The following is a 24,340-nucleotide window of genomic DNA, read 5'->3' as shown; positions in this document are numbered from 1 at the left end:
AACCATAAAAGCATTTTCCTCACGGGATATGAACCATAAAAGCATTTTCTTCACGGGATATGAGCCATAAAAGCATTTTCTTCACGGGATATGAGCCTTGTTCACAGGATATGACGTTTATTACGTCACTATCGGCTCCGTGACGAAAAACGCGTCATCAGCTTTACTGTAGTGAAGAATTCCTCTCGCGTTTCTAACTTTGACAATCTATGGTTTAGCTCGTGCTTCGCGATCACCAGATTTCGTTTCCATGGTAACCATTTCAATAGCGCCAGGATTATAAGAATTTTGGCATTTTTCAGTTATTTGAGAGAATGGATAGGATAGAATTCGAGATCAGATTGATAGGTGGGGGGATTTAAAAGCTAAACCTGATCTGACTAACTAAATTGTTTGGAACGATAAATCTTATTACAAAAATGGCTGCAAGAAACGAGGGGCAGGTCAATTCCTTGATTAACGACGCACCCCTCAAAAGATTAAATCCGATTTAATCGGGATTATTTTGATTAAATTCATTTTAATCGCGATTAAGTTGCTTAAATCACGTTTAATCATGATAAGAATGTTTAAATCTGATTTAGTCATGATTAAATGATTAAAATGATTAAATCTGATTAAAATGATTAAATCTGACTAAAATGATTAAATCTGATTAAAATGATTAAATCTGTTTAAAATGATTAAATCCTGATTAAAAAATTATATCGTAATTAGTATGATTAAATCGTACTTTAGTTTTGATTTTAATGATTAATTATCTATTCGACCGATTTTATTGATTAAATCGTGATTAAATTAATTAAATCTGATTAAAATGATTAAATCTAATTAAAAAGATTAGATCATGATTAGAATGATTAAATCTCGTTTAAATCGTGATTAGATTTCCTAATCTTGATTACCCTTATTTAATCACGATTACCCTGATTTAATCATTTTACTATGATTAAGACGCACCCGAAATGGAAGTGACCTGCCCCTCGGCAATAAACAGGGCCATTTCTACCTCTCCAATGGTAATCTTGACCTTCAAAATGATGATCTTTAGAAGAGGAAACTTGGATATTCCAGGTAAACAGAGAATAAAAAAGGTTCTGGCAAAACAAGACTTTCGATATATTATTAAAATCCCAAGAACCCACTTTAGTCGTGGCTAATCAGGAATAACGGAACAAATCCCCGCGCTAATCCGGGATAATCCTCGTTAAATCCGGCATATTTTGGCCGCAACTTCCGAGACATTCAGGCCAACGAGAGGGTGGGGGGAAGGTTGAAGTCGAAGATAGGGCAGACTAATGAAAAGCCCTCTTAGCCTACTTTGGCCGAGTCGCTACGATGACAAAAATTAGATGATGGATGAGCTGGGAGGGGGAGGAAGGCGTAACTAGGCAACGTGGTCAGAAGCCAGTTGGGGGGAGGGGAGGAAACTCAGCGACCGTTGACAGATGGCGCGGTAAAAAGGGGCGTCCGCCACGATCTATCATTTTCATTGGAAAATTAATGGTGTAAAAGCGAAAATATGCTAAGAATCAACCGAGGAGGAATTTCAACTTGACATAAAATGATTTTTGACGGTATCATAGTATCCGAAACATTCCGAGTCGCGATGTCCATTTTAATTAACATCATAAGTAACGTAATAATCATAAGTATGGCCATAAGTCTATAATGTTATTCTATAAGTTTGTCACTTTGGAGAATATTTTACTGAGAGTTAGTAACGGAGTGACGTCATCACAAGAAGAAAATCTCCCCCTAGCGAGGCGCTGTCAACGGCGACGAAGCCCGTAATGCAGTTTGTCTTGCGAATAGCTCTCTCTCTCTTGCATGTGAAGAATTGGAAGTGTCACACTTATGTAACAATATTACACCCTAATGGTATGGTTTATATTTAATTTTTCTCTAAATAATCAGCTAAGCTTATAATACCCAAGCGACTTTTATTGTCTTTAAACAGGTGACAAGGCTATAATGCGTTAGAGGGTGGTGGCAAGCCCTTCATGCCACGCGAGCCAACAGCTCTCTACACTGACTATTACCGTTAATCTCTACAAGTTTTTATGTAAGGGGAAACCGAAGATCTCGGGTTTAAACCCCTATGCACATTATCACCTGTAAGTAAGCTATAATGTTATTTTCTTTATGAAACGTTTTTCAAGAGGTATGATGAAATTTGCGAATAAGTGGATTAGCCCATTAGGAAAAGGGATAAAAAAGCTATACCCTAAACAAATTTGAAGAAATTTAAAAACTTAGAAATGTCTTCAAATTTGTTTAGGGTTTAGCTTTTTTATCCCTTTTCCTGATGGACTAATCCACTTATTCGCAAATTTCATCATCCTTTGCAATGCAGTCCATAGGGGCATGGTTCCTTTTAACTTAACTTAACAAGAGATATGAAGTTAATTACGTCACTTCCCACAATACGCGTAATTAGTCTCCTTTTCAATAGCGCGAGGAATAGATGAATTAACAGTGCATTAATTGTAACAAGGTCTCGTTGAATTTTTCACTATGGATATATTACTCATATTTAATTTTATTTAGTTTTTCACTCGAAGATCTATTTGGTCCGAGTTTCGCGTCTTTTTGTTCGCTCGAAGACCTATCGGTACGAGCTATTAGTAAGTTTTTAAATTTCTTCTAATTTGTAGGGTTTAGCTTTATTGTCCCTTTTCACTTATTCGCTAATTAGATATTACGCAGAGACATACTTATGAGTTATTACGTTACTTATGGTACGGCACTTCCTATTGTTTTCTGATCGAACCTTTTTTTTTTCCACACTGATACTCTCAACCAACTTTTATTTTAGACCCTGTATCGAACCAAACCTTAATTGTCATACTTATATTTAGTACGTCACTTACGGCACAATTTGTATTGATTTAAAGTGAAGGGAGTGGGGCCCCGTAATTGCTTTAATTGTGGGAATGAAGGGGGGGGCGTCAGGTCCATCATTTGTATCGACCCTGGGGGGGGGGGGGGGGGAGTTGACGGATAGGGGAGGGGGCCCACATCGTCCGAAGGTGACCCGAAATACGTGATCTGTTTCCCGAGACGTCATGCCGGTCAATCCAGACATGACTCCGATATAAGATTTATATCTCCGATTGTTGTTAGTTACGTACGAGGCGTGACCTTTGACCTAGAGTGACCCATATTTGGGTATACGGCTAACTTTCCTCCTAAGAAAGGAAGAATTCGGCCAACGCTGGGTCGTCGCTTATTAAATTAAAACGTTGTTGGGGCAATTAGCGGCAGCCGTAAATGATCTGAGAGAAAGCACCGGCGAATCCTTTAAACTAAATAATGTATTGCTGGGAAAACATTTTTTCGATTGAGGAATTTATGGCCGATATCGTCGGGTGAAATCGGCAAATTTAAAATCAATAATTTTCTTAATTTAAAATCAATAATTTTCTAAATTTAAAATCAATAATTTTCTAAATTTAAAATCAATAATTTTCTAAAATTATTTTCTCTAATTTTCTAAATTTATTTTCTATAATTTTCTAAATTTACTTTCTGTAATTTTCCAAATTTAATTTCTGTAATTTTCCAAATTTATTTTCTGTAATTTTCTAAATTTAATTTCTGTAACTTTCTTAATTTAATTTCTGAAAATGAATAATTTTCTTAATTTAGTTTCGGAAAATGGATATTTACCTTTATTTAATTTCTGAAAAGTAATAATTTTCTTAAATTAATTTCTGAAAATAAATAACTTTCTTAATTTAATTTCGGAAAATGAAAAATTTTCTTAATTTCTTTTCGGAAAATGGATATTTATCTTAATTTAATTTCTGAAAAGTAATAATTTTATTAAATTAATTTCTGAAAATAATTAACTTTCTTAATTTAATTTCTGAAAATGAATAATATTATTAATTTAATTTCTAAAAACTAATTATCTTCTTAATTTAATTTCTAAAAACTAATTATTTCTTAATTTAATTTCGAAATATCAGAAATTTGATACTTTTTACTTTTAATTCCAGAAAATCAGTACTTTCTTTTGATTTTCTGATTTATGAAATGTATCGGGGGTGGTGGCAATAATTTTAGACAGGTGTCTAAATTGCTCAGTGCAAGGGCCACCCAGCACACGATGTTTTCTTCCGAGATAAGAGCGTGGAGTGACGCGAGTGTTTGAAGGAGGGAGCGAATGACAATGGCCGGCTATCGAGTGCGGCCGAGACCTCTTCCGTGGTCATACTAATCCCTTCATTACAGCGGATTAAGTTCCCATAGAACGGCACATTTTTATCTTCGCTAACAGCCCAAAGATCCATTCGTCTGGACAAAACACTAACCCTCCAATTATCTCGCTCGCACTCCGGAGCTTAGCGACCATCGCATTGGCGACACAAAAAAACCATCGGTGCCTAACCCCCCTCAGTCATTACGAGTGCCTAAAACAGATCATTAAGGGTGAGGATATTTGAAAATGGAGTATTTCCAATTTTAGAAAATTATCTCCAGAGTTAATGTCGGAAAGTCGCCAAACACGATCCAAGAGTCTTTATGGAATCAAATAAAGTTTTGGGGATAAAAATTCGGTATTAAAAATACTTTTATCTAAGTTCACGATACACGATAAAGTGGTCGTTACTATTGGAGTATATAATAGGTATATTTTTCTTTAAAATGCCACGTACTTAAAATAAAATAACGCCTACAAAAATATATATCGACTTAAGGAATTCACATTAAAATTCAAAAACTATTTTTTCTACCTAAAATACCCAAATTTCCTCAGGGGCTTAAATATGTCATAAGAATTCTTCTAGTTTTTCGGATAAAATAACGAGTTCATTTTTGTGCAAATAAAGAGCTTAAGAAAGAAATTAGAGTTATTGAAATGGTTTAAATGAAGTTAAACTTTACCATTGATATAACTAATTAAGTTCGTACAAAAACATCAAATTTTTTTCGAGTTTTCATGATAGAAAAATTTCAACCTTAGAAAGATATCAATTATAGCACAGATAGAATAAAGGTAAATTTATTATTAAAAAATGTATAAATACACAATGTATTTTAATATGGTTAATGCAGGGATTAATGCTAACCCCAAATCTCCCAAAAGGGGCAATCGTTTTCATACTATTATATTTCGCTGTATTCATATTTCTAGAGGCTATTAACATGAAATTATGTTACCTCTTTTACAGAAGACGGTTTTAACAATTATTTTTAAGTTTTATTTCATTTCATGGAAGTTCATTTCATTGAATTTCACTTCATTTGATGGAAGTTCATTTCATTGAATTTCACTTCATTTGATGTAAGTTCATTTCATTGAATTTCACTTCATTTTATGGAAGTTCATTTCATTGAATTTCACTTCATTTGATGGAAGTTCATTTCATTGAATTTCACTTTATTTGATGGAAGTTCATTTCATTGAATTTCACTTCATTTGATGGAAGTTCATTTCATTGAATTTCACTTTATTTGATGGAAGTTCATTTCATTGAATTTAATTTCATACTATTGAATTTCATTTCATTTTATTGATTTTCATTTCATTTTATTGAATTTAATTTCATTTTATTGAATTTAATTTCATACTATTGAATTTCATTTCATTTTATTGAAGTTCATTTCATTGAATTTCACTTTATTTGATGGAAGTTCATTTCATTGAATTTCACTTCATTTGATGGAATTCATTTAATTGAATTTCATATCATTTGATGGAATTCATTTAATTGAATTTCACTTCATTTGATGGAATTCATTTTATTGAATTTCATTTTATTGAATTTAATTTCATTTTATTGAATTTCATTTCATTTTATTGAATTTAATTTCATACTATTGAATTTCATTTCATTTTATTGATTTTCATTTCATACTATTGAATTTCATTTCATTTTATTGAATTTAATTTCATACTATTGAATTTCATTTCATTTTTTGAATTTCATTTCATTTTATTGAATTTAATTTCATACTATTGAATTTCATTTCATTTTATTGATTTTAATTTCATACTATTGAATTTCATTTCATTTTATTGAATTTAATTTCATACTATTGAATTTCATTTCATTTTATTGAATTTAATTTCATACTATTGAATTTCATTTCATTTTATTGAATTTCATTTCATTTTATTGAATTTCATTTCATTTTATTGAATTTCATTTCATTTTATTGAATTTCATTTCATTTCATTTTATTGAATTTCATTTCATTTTATTGAATTTCATTTCATTTCATTTTATTGAATTTCATTTCATTTCATTTTATTGAATTTCATTTCATTTCATTTTATTGAATTTCATTTCATTTCATTTTATTGAATTTCATTTCATTTCATTTTATTGAATTTCATTTCATTTCATTTTATTGAATTTCATTTCATTTCATTTTATTGAATTTCATTTCATTTCATTTTATTGAATATCATTTCATTTCATTTTATTGAATTTCATTTCATTTTATTGAATTTCATTTCATTTTATTGAACTTCATTTCATTTCATTTTATTGAATTTCATTTCATTTCATTTTATTGAATATCATTTCATTTTATTGAATTTCATTTCATTTCATTTTATTGAATTTCATTTCACTTCATTTTATTTTATTGAATTTCATTTCATTTCATTTTATTGAATTTCATTTCATTTCATTTTATTGAATTTCATTTCATTTCATTTTATTGAATTTCATTTCATTTCATTTTATTGAAAATCATTTCATTTTATAGAATTTCACTTAGTTTCATTACATTATTTATTTCAAATTATGTTCAGCAGTGAGTAGATTATTTCTTAATATTAGTTTAGGAAGTAGCACCCGAACGTTTTGAAATATCATGTTGTTTACGCGTTCCTTTATTTTGTCAAGCAATCAATTTTAACCAGAAGAAAAGTTTGGTATTTCTTCCCGCAATATTTTAATTTCATATCTCGTGGTGCATCTAACAGTAATTAGAATTGGTAGTATAATTAATAAAATACTTAATTTGAGAGTTTATAATTAAATATTTTCAAATATCAAAAATAATTAAATTAAAATATTATTTGTCCTGTTTATCCTTTTTCCAACGAAATGCGCTGGTTGAATTTGCGAAAACGAGAAATGAATACAGGTTTAGTTAATAAGCTATATCAAATAATCATTTAATTTTTTTAAAAGTAGCTAATCGTTATGAATGAAATCCCCATCAATTACTTAATATATACTTTTCAAATATCGTGCTGACGGTCCGGCTAATCACATAGTAGTCGAATTTATTTAACCTTCTTAATTGAACTAATCCGGCGCTGGGGGCATCGCTCCAGCGAAGGCCCACAAACCTAACTGCAACCAAAAGTAACGAAACAGTGATAAGTATGATCCCTCCTATTCTTCCAACGATAATTATTTTTAGTAATATTTTATTTGGCCAACGTCTATATAAATCATAAACTGTCAACTGTGCAATGTCCTCGATTTGTCACTAGTCTTTGGAACGATGACTTACATCCCTTGTTACGGATCAACCAAGGCTTAGCGAAAATTGAACCAAGGTTTAATGAAAATTGAATAGCTTTCATTAGAAAAAATAAATCTATCAAAAAACTATAATGAAATGATGAATTGAAACGTAAAATTGACTATTATAACGTATTATTATTAGGTAATCCCTTTGTATAAAAGTATCATTTACATAAATCTTTCTGTTTCATACTTATAACTATTAAGTTACTTACGCTACAACGAATGATAAAATCAAGACTATAGGTAGTATATTCGTATTTACGCGTGACAGGCCTAACATTATTCGGCGGACCAGACTCGAGGAAATAAACTACATTGAAAAAAAATCCATTCAATCTTTATTAAAATATATAATGTATAATAAAGTTGATAAATGGGAGAAAATAATAACTATACGTGAAAGGAGGTGAGCTTGATTAGATTACATTTCCCTTCGACAGATTTACCCAAAAAATATATTATATCCCTAAAGGGGTTTAACTAAACTGAATTTTCTTATAAAGATAATGCCTGAGGTCGAGCAGCTGCTAAGTCTGCCCAAAGGGCATCTCAAGTTCTCAAAGAAATCACTGAAATTAATATCTCTTTTCGAAACGAAACTAATTTAAATACAGCGTGTTCTTTGGTTCATGAAACAGAGTCTATAGTTTGACTGTTCCATGAAAAAAACCTAGTAAACGCCCACTTTTTAAATTTAAGATAAATAATTTTTATTTTTATTTACATTAGTTTTTATGGTAACGAAGAATTATGTTAGGGGGCTGTAATTCTTACAGCACGTGTACAATTCACATTTATTCTTTAATTTAATACTAGCTCCATATTTTCCGAATTGGCATTTACAAGGTACTTACATATTGGCATTTACAAGGTACTTACATATTGGCATTTACAAGGTACTAACAAATTGGCATTTACAAGGTACTTACAAATTGGCATTTACAAGGTACTTACAAATTGGCATTTACAAGGTACTTACAAATTGGCATTCACAAGGTACTTACAAATTGGCATTTACAAGGTACTTACAAATAATAATAATAATAATAATAATAATATTTATTTTGCAAATCAACTTTGCTGGCAACCACTGAGGCAAAGCCTATACGTGGTGGTTACCAAGACAATACAAACATATAAAAGTACAATTATTATTAGAAAACGCTACAAAAATTTTATCTACAAAAAAAATTAAGAATTTTGAGAGACCCAAAAGCCGAGAAGAAATTTTTATAATTGAGGAATAGAAAGCTGAGTGGCCTACTCTCTTATGTCGGTGGGTAACGAGTTCCAGGTCCCAGCACACCGAAAGAAAAAGGAATTATCCAAAGCCAAGCATCTGGCAAACTTTAGATAGTACGTCGGGCAAGACTGCCGAGTACTAAAGGTCATAAAGTCGCTGAGATTGAATGTCGTTGACCTGGTCAATTTCAGCAGCGTAACCAATTCGCAAACGGCCCTACAAACGGAAAGCGGTAAAAGACGAAGCTTGGCTAGTCGTTGATCGGACGAGACATGGCCTGGCGAGTTAGCACGCGGAGACTTTTGTACTACAAGGTACTTACAAATTGGCATTTACAAGTTACTTACAGATTGGCATTTACAAGGTTTTTACCAATTCAAATTTACAAGCTTTTCCAAATTGGCATTTATTAGGCTCTTCCTAATTGGCATTTACAAGGTTTTTCCAAATTGAAATTTATTAGGTTGTTCTAAATTGGCATTTACAAGGTTTTTCCAAATTGAAATTTATTAGGTTCTTCTAAATTGGCATTTACAAGGTTTTTCCAAATTGACAATTACAAAGATTTTCCAAATTGGTATTTACAAGGTTCTTCCAAATTGGTATTTACAAGGTTCTTCCAAATTGGCATTTACAAGATTTTCCAAATTTATATTTACAAGGTTTTCCAAATTGACATTTACAAGCTTTTCCAAATTGACATTTACAAGCTTTCCCAAATTGGCATTTACAAGGTTTTCCAAATTGATATTTAAAAGCTTTTCCAAATTGGCATTTACAAGCTTTTCCAAATTGACATTTACAAGCTTTTCCAAATTGGCATTTACAAGCTTTTCCAAATTGACATTTACAAGCTTTTCCAAATTGACATTTACAAGCTTTTCCAAATTGGCATTTACAAGGTTTTCCAAATTGTCATTTACAAGGTTTTCCAAATTGATATTTACAAGCTTTTCCAAATTGGCATTTACAAGGTTTTTACAAAATTACATTAACTAGGTTCTTCCAAATTGGCATTTACAAGGTTTTTCCAAATTGACATTTATTAGTTTCTTCTAAATTGGCATTTACAAGGATTTTCCAAATTTCCATTTACTAGGTTTAGCCACGAGACAGCCGAGTTGCTGCTACATGTTCTCTGTTAACCTAAATACCTTCTTGATAGAAATAAATACATTCTTGCTCAGATACAAATAAAAGTATTATTCCAAAATAATTCGTTAAAAATTAGGAATATTTAGCTCAAATGAATACAGATAAAAAAATGTCGTTTAGTGTTGAATGCCTTTTTTTCTGTTACGTGTGTCCCATTTCATTAGCATATGCCATTAGGGAAAAGGATAATTCGGGTTTCTATCAAATCAAAATCTCCAGATTTCTATTAATGATGGCGGCAGTAATTAAACAACTCTAAATTGACGGAGAATTAAATACTGGCCCGAGAAGATCATTAACGATATAAATAACAAATATAGTAAATTAAGGAATGTATTGAACGCTATTGAAATTTCCCTTTGAGGGGGACGAAATTTGTATTACACAAAAAAAAGCTTTTTAATGACTGTTTTTCTTAAACGTAATGTACAAAAATTGTAAATGAGAGAAACTGTATCGCGTATAGTCATAAGTAACGTTCAAAAGTAAGTATGACTAAAATAGGCAACCGTTTTGAGTTTGAGAAATTGGAGCAAGAAAAATTACTACCTAAAACACTTATAGGTCCGAAATTAGAAAACTGGTACCTTCAGAAACGATCGTACTGTTTTCAAAAAAAAATTGTTGCTTAAAATAGTCCACTGTTTTCAAAAGTAAATTTGTTGTTTAAAATAGTCCATTGAATGTTCATTATTATTTTGCCTTATTTGATATAAAAACTAATCATTATTTCATAGTAATAAATCTTGGCTGCTCCGTAAAAAATGCCAGAGGCACAAATTTTTCCTGCACCGTTACCTGTAAGCTCCAAAGACAAGTAAAAGCTTTCGGTGAGGACTTGTCATACTTATCGTTTAATAAGTTACTTATGGTATTCTATATCAGCTATAAAGAGTCCTCTATAATTACCAGCGATATCTCGATACGCTAACAAGATGGATTTTAATTTAAAAACGTACAAAATGTCCATGTATTGGTTACGCGAAGTTCAAAGAAATTAACTTCTAGTCAGTTCGCATTTACACCGATCTTAGCCAGGTGGATAACATTCGCTGCAAGCTTGTTCTTTTTTCTTTTTTGTTTACAATCTCAACTCTTTAAGAAGTTCCTTTAAAAAAACGGGTCTACACTAACGCCCCTGGTGGAACAAGATGTTGCGAAATACACCGTTTAAAATTACTACTCTCCATCACGACAGTTCTGTATAAGAATAAACCAATTCAAAAATGGCTTACGAAGAAACAAACATTTAGAGGGAAGCTCTTTTATCATAAGTAAAAATAATATATAAGTATGGCACTTGCTATTATGCCAACTTTTTTTTAATAAAAATCTGTTTCGCCTATGACCGTATAGATAATGTCTAAGAAGGACTGAATAGTGTTCGCTAGTCTTTAGAACTGCCAGGTAACGGTGCCCTAGCCACCGACAGCCTTTTATATAGATCAGCCGAAGCTTAAGGTAATTGAAGTAAATATGAAGTAAGCCTTTGGCGAAATAGTGTTTAACGGATGAATCGAAACTTAAAATTTACTATTATAAACTCATTATAATAATGGTAGTCATTTATACACTAGCCTCACAAAATGAGCAGCCTTTAACTAATATAAAAAAAAAATATTTTAATCAACAAGTTTGGAATTATGGAATGTTGTGACGGGATGGTTTGTAATTATGGAATGTGGTGACGGGGTGGTTATCATTTTCGCCTAGCAGCCAGAAGAGACGTAGTTTTTGATGACTTAGGTGGTGCCTTGGGTATTAGCCTAGCTGATTATTATTATTATTAAAAAGGGGTTTTTCCCTCGAGTTCTTCGGTGTAGTTAGCTGTTGTAAACAAAAAAAATGGTGGTCACCTAGTTTTAGCGGTTCTTGACGAGGCTTAAGTGTTCAAAACAAATGGGCATTTTTTTATTTACGCTCGTAGTTTTATTTTCAATTTAACATCAAAATGGTAAAAACTAACTACAATAATACTGTCCATGGTGAACCACGTCTTAACAATGGCCGCGGTTTGTTTACATCTAACTCCCCGTGAATATGAAGACGTTTAAAATCGAAATTTTTGATCCTGCTTTCTCGTCCCTGTATCTACTGTCCTTCGTTGACATGCCACCACCCTCCTACGCGATAAAATACGCTAGCTGACTTGGGTCTAAGATGGGTATTACTCTAGTTCATTATGTATTATTTACTATTTTTATATTAGAATTATTTGTAAATATAAAGATTTTGATTCGCACCAATACGTGAAAATCTCCATTTTCAACAAAACACGACGGGCAACACTGTAACATGCTAGTTTGTTAATACGAAGCATATTTACTTTTGCACCCAGCTATAACAAAAATGGCATATCGTAGAGTAATATCGGTAATCAAAATAAACTTAATTTTTTTATTTATTTCTTAAATTTTATTGAAATTGTATTTAATAATAATAATCGGCTAGGTAATACCCAAAGCACCACCTTAGACCTAAGTCATTAAGTGACTTTGAAATTCATTAATTCAGGTGGCCGGGTTACAATGCGTAGGAGTGTGGTGGCAAGCCCTTCATGACCACAGCTCCCTACACTAACTATTACCGTTATCCTCAACAAGTTTCTACGGAAGAGGAAACCGAAGAGCTCAGGGGAAACCCCCTTAAACCAGTATGGAGAGAACTGGAAAACTCAACGCGGGAGGAGTAATTGTTCCGAGTTATCATACAATGCCACAAGCTGGTATCGAACCCGGCTCCTCTCGCTGCCGCCCGCACCCTCCGCTCCCCTCTAGCTTTGCTAGTGTCGAAAGCAGACGAACTTTCGCTACAAACTATACAAGGGTGGTGTCTAAAATCTCTTCTGACCAATATTCTTAGGAATAATTAGATACTAAATACAAGATTATCTTGGCTAGCTAAAAAACACTAAAATTCTTACCCAAGTCAAACTAACAAGTGTAAGTCAACTGGAGAAACGCATTTTTTTCGTTTTAAAGGGCCACACCGGCGTTTGAATATGACGTGTTTCCAGAATAGGATTGCTCGTGTTTGCTACGACGTGCTAAATTCGGGCTGAATTTTTCAAACGCCGGTGTGGCTCTTTAACTTTACAAAATAAAAACAGCGCAATGGCGAGCGTTGACGCAAAAACGAAATCGGTTATTCCTAATGCTTAGGCTCCACTAGCGCGCGTCACGCCGCGTCACTTAACTTTGGCACCTACAAAGGTTTTTAAAAATGAATCATTACGAGCACTAGTGGAAAGCATGGCTCATGCTTAGGTTCCACTAGCGCGCGTCACGCCGCGTCACTTAACTTTGGCACCTACAAAGGTTTTTAAAAATGAATCATTACGAGCACTAGTGGAAAGCATGGCTCAAGCTTAGGTTCCACTAGCGCGCGTCACGCCGCGTCACTTAACTTTGTCACCTACAAAGGTTTTTAAAAATGAATCATTACGAGCACTAGTGGAAAGCATGGCTCATGCTTAGGTTCCACTAGCGCGCGTCACGCCGCGTCACTTAACTTTGGCACCTACAAAGGTTTTTAAAAATGAATCATTACGAACACTAGTGGAAAGCATGGCTCATGCTTAGGTTCCACTAGCGCGCGTCACGCCGCGTCACTTAACTTTGGCACCTACAAAGGTTTTTAAAAATGAATAATTACGAGCACTAGTGGAAAGCATGGCTCATGCTTAGGTTCCACATGCGCGCGTCACGCCGCGTCACTTAACTTTGGCACCTACAAAGGTTTTTAAAAATGAATCATTACGAGCACTAGTGGAAAGCATGGCTCATGCTTAGGTTCCACTAGCGCTGGTCACGCCGCGTCACTTAACTTTGGCACCTACAAAGGTTTTTAAAAATGAATCATTACGAGCACTAGTTGAAAGCATGGCTCATGCTTAGGTTCCACATGCGCGCGTCACGCCGCGTCACTTAACTTTGGCACCTACAAAGGTTTTTAAAAATGAATCATTACGAGCACTAGTGGAAAGCATGGCTCATGCTTAGGTTCCACATGCGCGCGTCACGCCTCGTCACTTAACTTTGGCACCTACAAAGGTTTTTAAAAATGAATCATTACGAACACTAGTGGAAAGCATGGCTCATGCTTAGGTTCCACATGCGCGCGTCACGCCGCGTCACTTAACTTTGGCACCTACAAAGGTTTTTAAAAATGAATCATTACGAGCACTAGTGGAAAGCATGGCTCATGCTTAGGTTCCACATGCGCGCGTCACGCCGCGTCACTTAACTTTGGCACCTACAAAGGTTTTTAAAAATGAATCATTACGAGCACTAGTGGAAAGCATGGCTCATGCTTAGGTTCCACTAGCGCTGGTCACGCCGCGTCACTTAACTTTGGCACCTACAAAGGTTTTTAAAAATGAATCATTACGAGCACTAGTTGAAAGCATGGCTCATGCTTAGGTTCCACATGCGCGCGTCACGCCGCGTCACTTAACTTTGGCACCTACAAAGGTTTTTAAAAATGACTCATTACGAACAGTAGAAGGAAAGTGAGGGCGAGACGCCACTCCCGGGTTCGGGTTTGGGTTCGGGATCGAAATCCGGGATTTAAGGGATGAAATGGGGGTAAAATCGTCAAAAAGTCAATGTATTTAGGGTATTTCTCGCGACGATATGTTTTCTCATATATCAACATATTATGTCCAGGCCAACTTGTTCATTTATCTACGCTTATCTCGAAAGATACTTCAACGTATATCTTATCAAGTTTTATCGTACGGAATAAGTTGAAATGATGTAAAAATTGATAACCTAGGCGACGCGTGCGCAGATTACCCCGGGGGACGCGGTTAATTTGAATTTAAGAGTGTTTTGACGTCATGGAATATTCGTTGTTAAAGTAGAATGGAAATATTTTTAAACTTCATTTTAATATCATTGTAGTATGCTTGACACTTGAACCAATCTCACGAGTATTTCTTAAAACGAATATCTCGATCGCGTTTTATCGTACGAAATAAGTGGAAATTATGTAAGTTGTATGATTAATAACCTAGGCAGGAAGATAGCGCGCGCGTGCGCGGATTACCTGGGAGGCGCGGATTGCCCGGGCGCGCGGTTAATTTGAATTTAAAACATGGATTCCCTCTCCGAAATAATTCATGTACCCAAAATTGGACCGCAAGTTTTTTTCTTTTAGGGGAATCTCTATGGGAGTTTAACATTACAATAAAGCTAATAGGTCCAGTTTGGGGTACTTTTGGTCCGAAATGGGGTACATAGGGCCGAAAATGGTGACTTTGGTCGTTTTAAGGGTACTTTTGGTCTATTTTGGTCCATTTTTGGGTACATCAGAAAAGCAGTTGGAAAAACGAAGAGCCTTATTTTTTTTTCCACTCATCTCCAAACTCCAAAAATTTATTGCTATAATTTATTTATCCCTTCCGTAGGTATAAAATAAGATAAAAACCACTTACCTATATTTTAATAACGGTAAATTAAAAATACTTAATTAGTGTACTAAGTTACGTTTAAAAGAACCTTTTGTAACAATTCCAATATGTCAATATAGGTATAAGGATTGAAAAATACTTAAAGTGGTTTTATTGATAAACTCTAAAGGAATTTAACTTTAAAGGGTATCTTAGATTATTGTTTTTAATTTTATTCAAGTTGAAAACGTATTAAGAGTCCTTCAAAGTACTATAAAAGGATTTTATTTACGAACTTAATTCATATTTTCTTCAAACTTTCAATTCGCTTTTATTACTATTTAAATACGGTAAAATATAATTCTTATACACAAATATAGGCAGAAAGATACTATAAAACACTAAAATTAAAATTAAATTAAATTTGTGTGGATAAGATTTGTAAATATCATTTTGAAACTAATAACTTTCACGCTTTATTTAAGTCAAGCCAATAAAAACAATTACCTATATTTTAAATACGGTAAAATATAAATACATTTCCGATATGTAAATAGGTAGAATAACACTATGAAAAGTTCCTTTTTCTTCTTTTAATACGACAACACACAACTCTGATACGCAAATATATAAAGAAAATATAAAAAAAATTTACTCTACGTTCGATACGTTAAAATACATTTCCGATACACAAATATAGATAAAGAAATACTATAAAATGTAAAAAGGTAGTTTTAAAAATGAAAGAAGTTTAACAATATAATTATTCTAATATAATTTCAAAATCAGGTATTATTTAAAGTACAAATGCATAATTTAGTGAAGCAATTCTTATTTAAATACTTTTATTTAATTAATTTGTGTATCTGAAATGTATTAATTGAAAAATAAGTGGGTTTTACTATTTATCACGGTTTTATATATTGGAATTGTTACAAAAGGTTCTTTTAAACGTAACTTAGTACATTAATTTATTTTGGAAGTTCAAAACGTATTAAGAGCCCTTCAGAGTACTATAAAAGGATTTCATTTACAAACTAAATTAATATTTTCTTCAAACTTTCAATTCGTTATAATTTGAATTTAAATGAAAACATCATGGATTATAGGTGCGTAATCTACTATTAGACCGAACGGATTAAAAAATACTTAAAGTAAGTGGTTTTACTGATAAACTAAAGGAATTTAACTTTAAAGGGTATCTTAGATTATTGTTTTTAATATTGTTCAAGTTCAAAACGTATAAAGAGTCCTTCAAAGTAATTTAAAAGAATTTTATTTACGAACTAAATCCATATTTTAGAAGTTAGTTTGTATGAATAACTTACTAATACCTGAAAAATGGACTTTAGAGTTGATAAGATTTGTAAATATCATTTGAAACTAATAATTTTCACGCTTTATTTAAGTCAAGCAATTACATTTTTAAAAATGAAAGAAGTTAAACAATATAAAAATTTGTAAATATTGTAAATATTTTTAGGTAATAAAGAAATTAAGAAATGTTTTAATTAAAATATCTTTCATTTTCCACTACATTTTTAAAAATGAAAGAAGTTTAACAATATAATTATTCTAATATAATTTCAAAATCAGGTATTATTTAAAGTACAAATGCATAATTTAGTGAAGCAATTCTTATTTAAATACTTTTATTTAATTAATTTGTGTATCTGAAATGTATTAATTGAAAAATAAGTGGGTTTTACTATTTATCACGGTTTTATATATTGGAATTGTTACAAAAGGTTCTTTTAAACGTAACTTAGTACATTTATTTATTTTGGAAGTTCAAAACGTATTAAGAGCCCTTCAGAGTACTATAAAAGGATTTCATTTACAAACTAAATTAATATTTTCTTCAAACTTTCAATTCGTTATAATTTGAATTTAAATGAAAACATCATGGATTATAGGTGCGTAATCTACTATTAGACCGAACGGATTAAAAAATACTTAAAGTAAGTGGTTTTACTGATAAACTAAAGGAATTTAACTTTAAAGGGTATCTTAGATTATTGTTTTTAATATTATTCAAGTTCAAAACGTATAAAGAGTCCTTCAAAGTAATTTAAAAGAATTTTATTTACGAACTAAATCCATATTTTAGAAGTTAGTTTGTATGAAATACTTACTAATACCTGAAAAATGGACTTTAGAGTTGATAAGATTTGTAAATATCATTTGAAACTAATAATTTTCACGCTTTATTTAAGTCAAGCAATTACATTTTTAAAAATGAAAGAAGTTAAACAATATAAAAATTTGTAAATATTGTAAATATTTTTAGGTAATAAAGAAATTAAGAAATGTTTTAATTAAAATATCTTTCATTTTCCACTACATTTTTAAAAATGAAAGAAGTTTAACAATATAATTATTCTAATATAATTTCAAAATCAGGTATTATTTAAAGTACAAATGCATAATTTAGTGAAGCAATTCTTATTTAAATACTTTTATTTAATTAATTTGTGTATCTGAAATGTATTAATTGAAAAATAAGTGGGTTTTACTATTTATCACGGTTTTATATATTGGAATTGTTACAAAAGGTTCTTTTAAACGTAACTTAGTACATTAATTTATTTTGGAAGTTCAAAACGTATTAAGAGCCCTTCAGAGTACTATAAAAGGATTTCATTTACAAACTAAATTAATATTTTCTTCAAACTTTCAATTCGTTATAATTTGAATTTAAATGAAAACATCATGGATTATAGGTGCGTAATCTACTATTAGACCGAACGGATTAAAAAATACTTAAAGTAAGTGGTTTTACTGATAAACTAAAGGAATTTAACTTTAAAGGGTATCTTAGATTATTGTTTTTAATATTATTCAAGTTCAAAACGTATAAAGAGTCCTTCAAAGTAATTTAAAAGAATTTTATTTACGAACTAAATCCATATTTTAGAAGTTAGTTTGTATGAAATACTTACTAATACCTGAAAAATGGACTTTAGAGTTGATAAGATTTGTAAATATCATTTGAAACTAATAATTTTCACGCTTTATTTAAGTCAAGCAATTACATTTTTAAAAATGAAAGAAGTTAAACAATATAAAAATTTGTAAATATTGTAAATATTTTTAGGTAATAAAGAAATTAAGAAATGTTTTAATTAAAATATCTTTCATTTTCCACTACATTTTTAAAAATGAAAGAAGTTTAACAATATAATTATTCTAATATAATTTCAAAATCAGGTATTATTTAAAGTACAAATGCATAATTTAGTGAAGCAATTCTTATTTAAATACTTTTATTTAATTAATTTGTGTATCTGAAATGTATTAATTGAAAAATAAGTGGGTTTTACTATTTATCACGGTTTTATATATTGGAATTGTTACAAAAGGTTCTTTTAAACGTAACTTAGTACATTTATTTATTTTGGAAGTTCAAAACGTATTAAGAGCCCTTCAGAGTACTATAAAAGGATTTCATTTACAAACTAAATTAATATTTTCTTCAAACTTTCAATTCGTTATAATTTGAATTTAAATGAAAACATCATGGATTATAGGTGCGTAATCTACTATTAGACCGAACGGATTAAAAAATACTTAAAGTAAGTGGTTTTACTGATAAACTAAAGGAATTTAACTTTAAAGGGTATCTTAGATTATTGTTTTTAATATTATTCAAGTTCAAAACGTATAAAGAGTCCTTCAAAGTAATTTAAAAGAATTTTATTTACGAACTAAATCCATATTTTAGAAGTTAGTTTGTATGAAATACTTACTAATACCTGAAAAATGGACTTTAGAGTTGATAAGATTTGTAAATATCATTTGAAACTAATAATTTTCACGCTTTATTTAAGTCAAGCAATTACATTTTTAAAAATGAAAGAAGTTAAACAATATAAAAATTTGTAAATATTGTAAATATTTTTAGGTAATAAAGAAATTAAGAAATGTTTTAATTAAAATATCTTTCATTTTCCACTACATTTTTAAAAATGAAAGAAGTTTAACAATATAATTATTCTAATATAATTTCAAAATCAGGTATTATTTAAAGTACAAATGCATAATTTAGTGAAGCAATTCTTATTTAAATACTTTTATTTAATTAATTTGTGTATCTGAAATGTATTAATTGAAAAATAAGTGGGTTTTACTATTTATCACGGTTTTATATATTGGAATTGTTACAAAAGGTTCTTTTAAACGTAACTTAGTACATTAATTTATTTTGGAAGTTCAAAACGTATTAAGAGCCCTTCAGAGTACTATAAAAGGATTTCATTTACAAACTAAATTAATATTTTCTTCAAACTTTCAATTCGTTATAATTTGAATTTAAATGTTGGGCTTTAGGCATCTTGAATATAGCTACCGCAGTTAACCGTGGAATGACCTCCTACAACGCTATACAACCTCTTTTATAGTATATTCAAGTATCATTTGAGAACAATACGTTTCTCATACTTAAAATATTCGTTTGAAATACTCGTGAGATAGGTTCAAGTGTTAAGCATATTTAAGTACTACTTACGCGTTAATGCTATTAAAATGAAGTTTAAAAATATTTCCATTCTACTTTAACAACAAATATTCCATGACGTCAAAACACTCTTAAATTCAAATTAACCGCGCCTCCCGGGGAATCTGCGCACGCGCCGCCTAGGTTATCAATTTTTACATCATTTCAACTTATTCCGTACGATAAAACGCGATAAGATATACGTTCAAGTGTCTTTCGCGATAAGCAGAGATAAATGAACAAGCTGGCCTGGACACAATATGTTGATATACGGGAAAACAAATCGTCGCGAGAAATACCCTAAATACATTGACTTTTCGATGATTTTACCCCCATTTCATCCCTTAAATCCCGGATTTCGATCCCGAACCCAAACCCGAACCCGGGAGTGGCGTCTCGCCCTCACTTTCCTTCTACTACGAACACTAGTGGAAAGCATGGCTCATGCTTAGGTTCCACATGCGCGCGTCACGCCGCGTCACTTAACTTTGGCACCTACAAAGGTTTTTAAAAATGAATCATTACGAGCACTAGTGGAAAGCATGGCTCATGCTTAGGTTCCACATGCGCGCGTCACGTCGCGTCACTTAACTTTGGCACCTACAAAGGTTTTTAAAAATACATCATTACGCGTCACTTTAACTTATTATTTATATTCGCGTCGTTTTTGACTTTTCCAAAATCACAAGGATCATTTAAAGAGAAGCTTGCATGTCTACGTGCTGTGTAGTAATACTTCCTAGATTTTATTGAAGCGTCAATAGTAATTCTTTTTATAATCTAACGTGGCCTTCTTGTTTTGATGTGGCTCTTACGTCACAGTCTCTTACTCTCACAAGCCTACTAGCACGCGCTACAGTCGCGAGGATTGTAGGTTTTTTTAGCGCGCGAAAATCGCTCGTGCGCAAAATATACTAATAAAACTGTGTCTTGTGACGTAAGAGCAACATTTTAACAAGTTGGGCAAGACCACCTTTTATTTTATAAAATCAACTATTACATCATCAGTAAAATATTTGGGAGGGGCATATGATTGGCCCCTGGTTCCCACGCCCCTCATAATTTATGTACAAGACAACTAATTTTTCAAAAGGATACTCAACTGCCTAATACAAGTTATCAAACAGTCGTTGATAGTATGGAAACATTCTAGGAATTTTACATCTCGATTTTCTGGCAGCTAATAATATCCCAAAAAGTTGGCATCTTTGGAAAAATGACGGTTCTGGGAGCAAAATCGACGAAGCACTTCTGATGAAGGCGTCGCCAATTCCACGGGTCAAATCTTGATTAATGTCTTTAATATATCTTTCCAAGAATACTCGCCTATTGTTCAGTTCCTCGGAAAAGCGTCATTTAAGAAGGGGTTATCAATTTCGATACACGACTTATAAAAATACCGTTAACATACCGATGGAAATCTGAGCAATTTTGATGCTCTATAACTTTAGACCGTATAAACTTTATTTCGAGATATATTTCAAATTGGCTGAAAACGTTTCTATTGTACTCTAATTTTCCCTTTAATTCCAAAGTAAGGAACCACCCAGACGTGTATTTTATTATTAATAGAACACACTTAAAAGATTAAAAATTAGATAAATCGGATTAAAACTTGGTTAAAGCACTATTAAATCGATGAAATTGGCTGAAAACGTTTCTATTGTACTCTAATTTTCCCTTTAATTCCAAAGTAAGGAACCACCCAGACGTGTATTTTATTATTAATAGAACACACTTAAAAGATTAAAAATTAGATAAATCGGATTAAAACTTGGTTAAAGCACTATTAAATCGATGAAATATTGATTAAAATTTTAAGCGTGGTTGAAGTTATTTGAAATATTAAACCCTGATTGATTTTATTAAATAATGACTTAAATGATTACGATAGTGATAAAATTATTTAATCGAGATTTAAAAATTATTAAATATTAATTTAAAAATCATTACATATTGATTTAAATAATATTATATATGATTTTAAAAATTATTCTATATTAATTTAAAAATTATTCTATATTAATTTAAAAATTATTCTATATTAATTTAAAAAATATTATATATGGATTTTAAATTATTATATATTGATTTAAAAAATAATCTATATTGATATAAAAGTTATTATATATTGATTTAAAAACTATTATATATGGATATAAAAATAATTAACTTTTGATCTTATTAAAATATGATTTAAATGATTAAATTATGTTTTAAACGATTACATTTTGTTTTAAATGACTATATTATATTTTAAATGATTAAAATACCTTTTAGGTGAATCAAAAGTAAATGAACCGAAGTTATCAGACTGCTATACTCCTCATGTTGGAGGCGTTTTCCTTATGAAGTTACATTTTGGTCACGAATTTTAAATTTTCGCCGCACGCGACCGAAATAAAAACGTTTTCGTTTTTATGAAACCATTTTTTATACATAGAAATAGTTATACCCATAATTCCCAAGTGCAATTTATCGCGTCAAAAGACGGGGGGTGGAAAAAAGCTTTTATTTGACTCGATTTTCTCATCATTTTCATAAGGAAAACGCCCTCCGATTCTGAGCGCTATTTCGATAACTTCGGTTCATTTACTTCTGGATGAATAATTTATGATTTAAATGATTAAATTACCTTTTAAATGAATAATTTATCATGATATTCTGATTGAAATGCTTCAATTCTGATTGAAACGATTCAATTCTGATTGAAATGATGAAATTATTTTGGAAACGATTCAATTCTGATTGAAATGATTAAATTATTTTGGAAACGATTCAATTCTGATTGAAATGATTAAATTATTTTGGAAACGATTCAATTCTGATTGAAATGATGAAATTATTTTGGAAACGATTCAATTCTGATTGAAATGATGAAATTATTTTGGAAACGATTCAATTCTGATTGAAATGATGAAATTATTTTGGAAACGATTCAATTCTGATTAATAGGATTTAATCCAGATTGAAATTATTAACTTTGGATTATTCAATCGCGATTTAAATATTCAACGATTAGTTTTTAAACAACACCCAATTGATCATTTTCAAGAAATCTTAATAAGGAATATTAAAATACATAATACAAATAATTAGCTTAAATACTTTTTGTCGTCGAGTATTACAAAATAAAATATTAAAGTTAAAATTTTCCTCGGAAAAGAGGAAAACCATTCTATATTGTAATTAAAAGTAAATCGGTGTTACGTTCTAAAAGGTAATTAAAGGGTAATTAATTATAGCTGCCCTCCCCTCCGCTGTCGCGATTCGGGTGCCAATAATCACACCCTTGGTTCCGTTAAATTTTAAACACACCGCCACATCCCCCCCCCCTCCCCCACGGTGCCAAATTCCGACCCACATTCCAATATATCGCGACGAATAAAGGGTTTATATAAAAATGTGGCCAAAATAAAGAACACGGTGAAATAATAATTACCACCTGTCCCCTTTTATATTTTTACCAACTCAATTTCGTTTTCGGAAACTGTTTTTTTTTATCGCCGATGCTATCTGAATACATTATTTTTACGCTTTTTTCGAGCGACGTTTGAAAAATTTACGACTTTTCATTAAGAGGTTATGTTCAAGGGTGAAATTTTTATGTGAACAGATAAAAAAAATTAACGCTTCGATGTTAATTAAATATAGATTGAAAGATAGGAAACTATCGAGGGGGTCGCACATTCAGAAATATCGCTCACACTCACCGAAAATTCCCCAGAAACATACAAAATCCTTCGAAAAATACGGCAATTTGTACTTTTTTTATTTACATATCACAAAATCTGAGAGAAAAATATACAAAATCTAAGTGAAATAAATACAAAATCTAAGATGAAAATTTACAAATCCACAAAATCCCAAAGATAATTATTAAATATACCAAATTATAAATAAAATTAACAAATCCACTAAATCAAAATCACAATTTACGATAACTATTAAATATACAAAAATATTAACGATAATTATCAAATATACAAAAAATTAACGATAATTATCAAATATACAAAAAAAATTACGATAATTATTAAATATACAAAACAATTAACGATAATTATTAAATATACCAAATTGAAATCAAAATTTACGATAATTATTAAATATACAAAATAAAAATAAAAATTTACGATAATTATTAAATATACAAAATTAAAATCAAAATTTACGATAATTTTTAAATATATAGAAAATAAAAATAAAAATTTACGATAATTATTAAATATACAAAATAAAAATAAAAATTTACGATAATTATTAAATATACAAAATAAAAATAAAAATTTACAATAATTATTAAATATACAAAATAAAAATAAAAATTTACGATAATTATTAAATATACAAAATAAAAATAAAAATTTACGATAATTATTAAATATACAAAATAAAAATAAAAATTTACGATAATTATTAAATATACAAAATAAAAATAAAAATTTACGATAATTATTAAATATACAAAATAAAAATAAAAATTTACGATAATTATTAAATATACAAAATAAAAATACAAATTTACGATAATTATTAAATATACAAAATAA

General features: G+C 30.6%; 1 protein-coding gene across 1 annotated transcript in view; it reads right to left on the bottom strand.

The window, feature by feature from the left end:
• Positions 1-9,326: 9,326 nt before the first annotated feature.
• The window catches only part of LOC149924944 (uncharacterized), a 41,702-nt gene continuing 26,688 nt past the window's right edge, over positions 9,327-24,340 (bottom strand). The window contains exon 2 of the mRNA XM_090161677.1: positions 9,327-9,695. Within this exon, the coding sequence (XP_090017803.1) occupies positions 9,327-9,695 (369 nt within the window). The remainder of the gene's footprint in view (positions 9,696-24,340) is intronic.

This window comes from Leiobunum rupestre, chromosome 10, assembly GCF_980474605.1.
Source record: "Leiobunum rupestre chromosome 10, qqLeiRupe1.1.hap1, whole genome shotgun sequence".
NCBI lineage: Eukaryota > Metazoa > Arthropoda > Arachnida > Opiliones > Sclerosomatidae > Leiobunum > Leiobunum rupestre.
The sequence above is the reverse complement of the archived record's forward strand: the minus strand, read 5'-3'. Positions and strand labels throughout refer to the sequence as shown.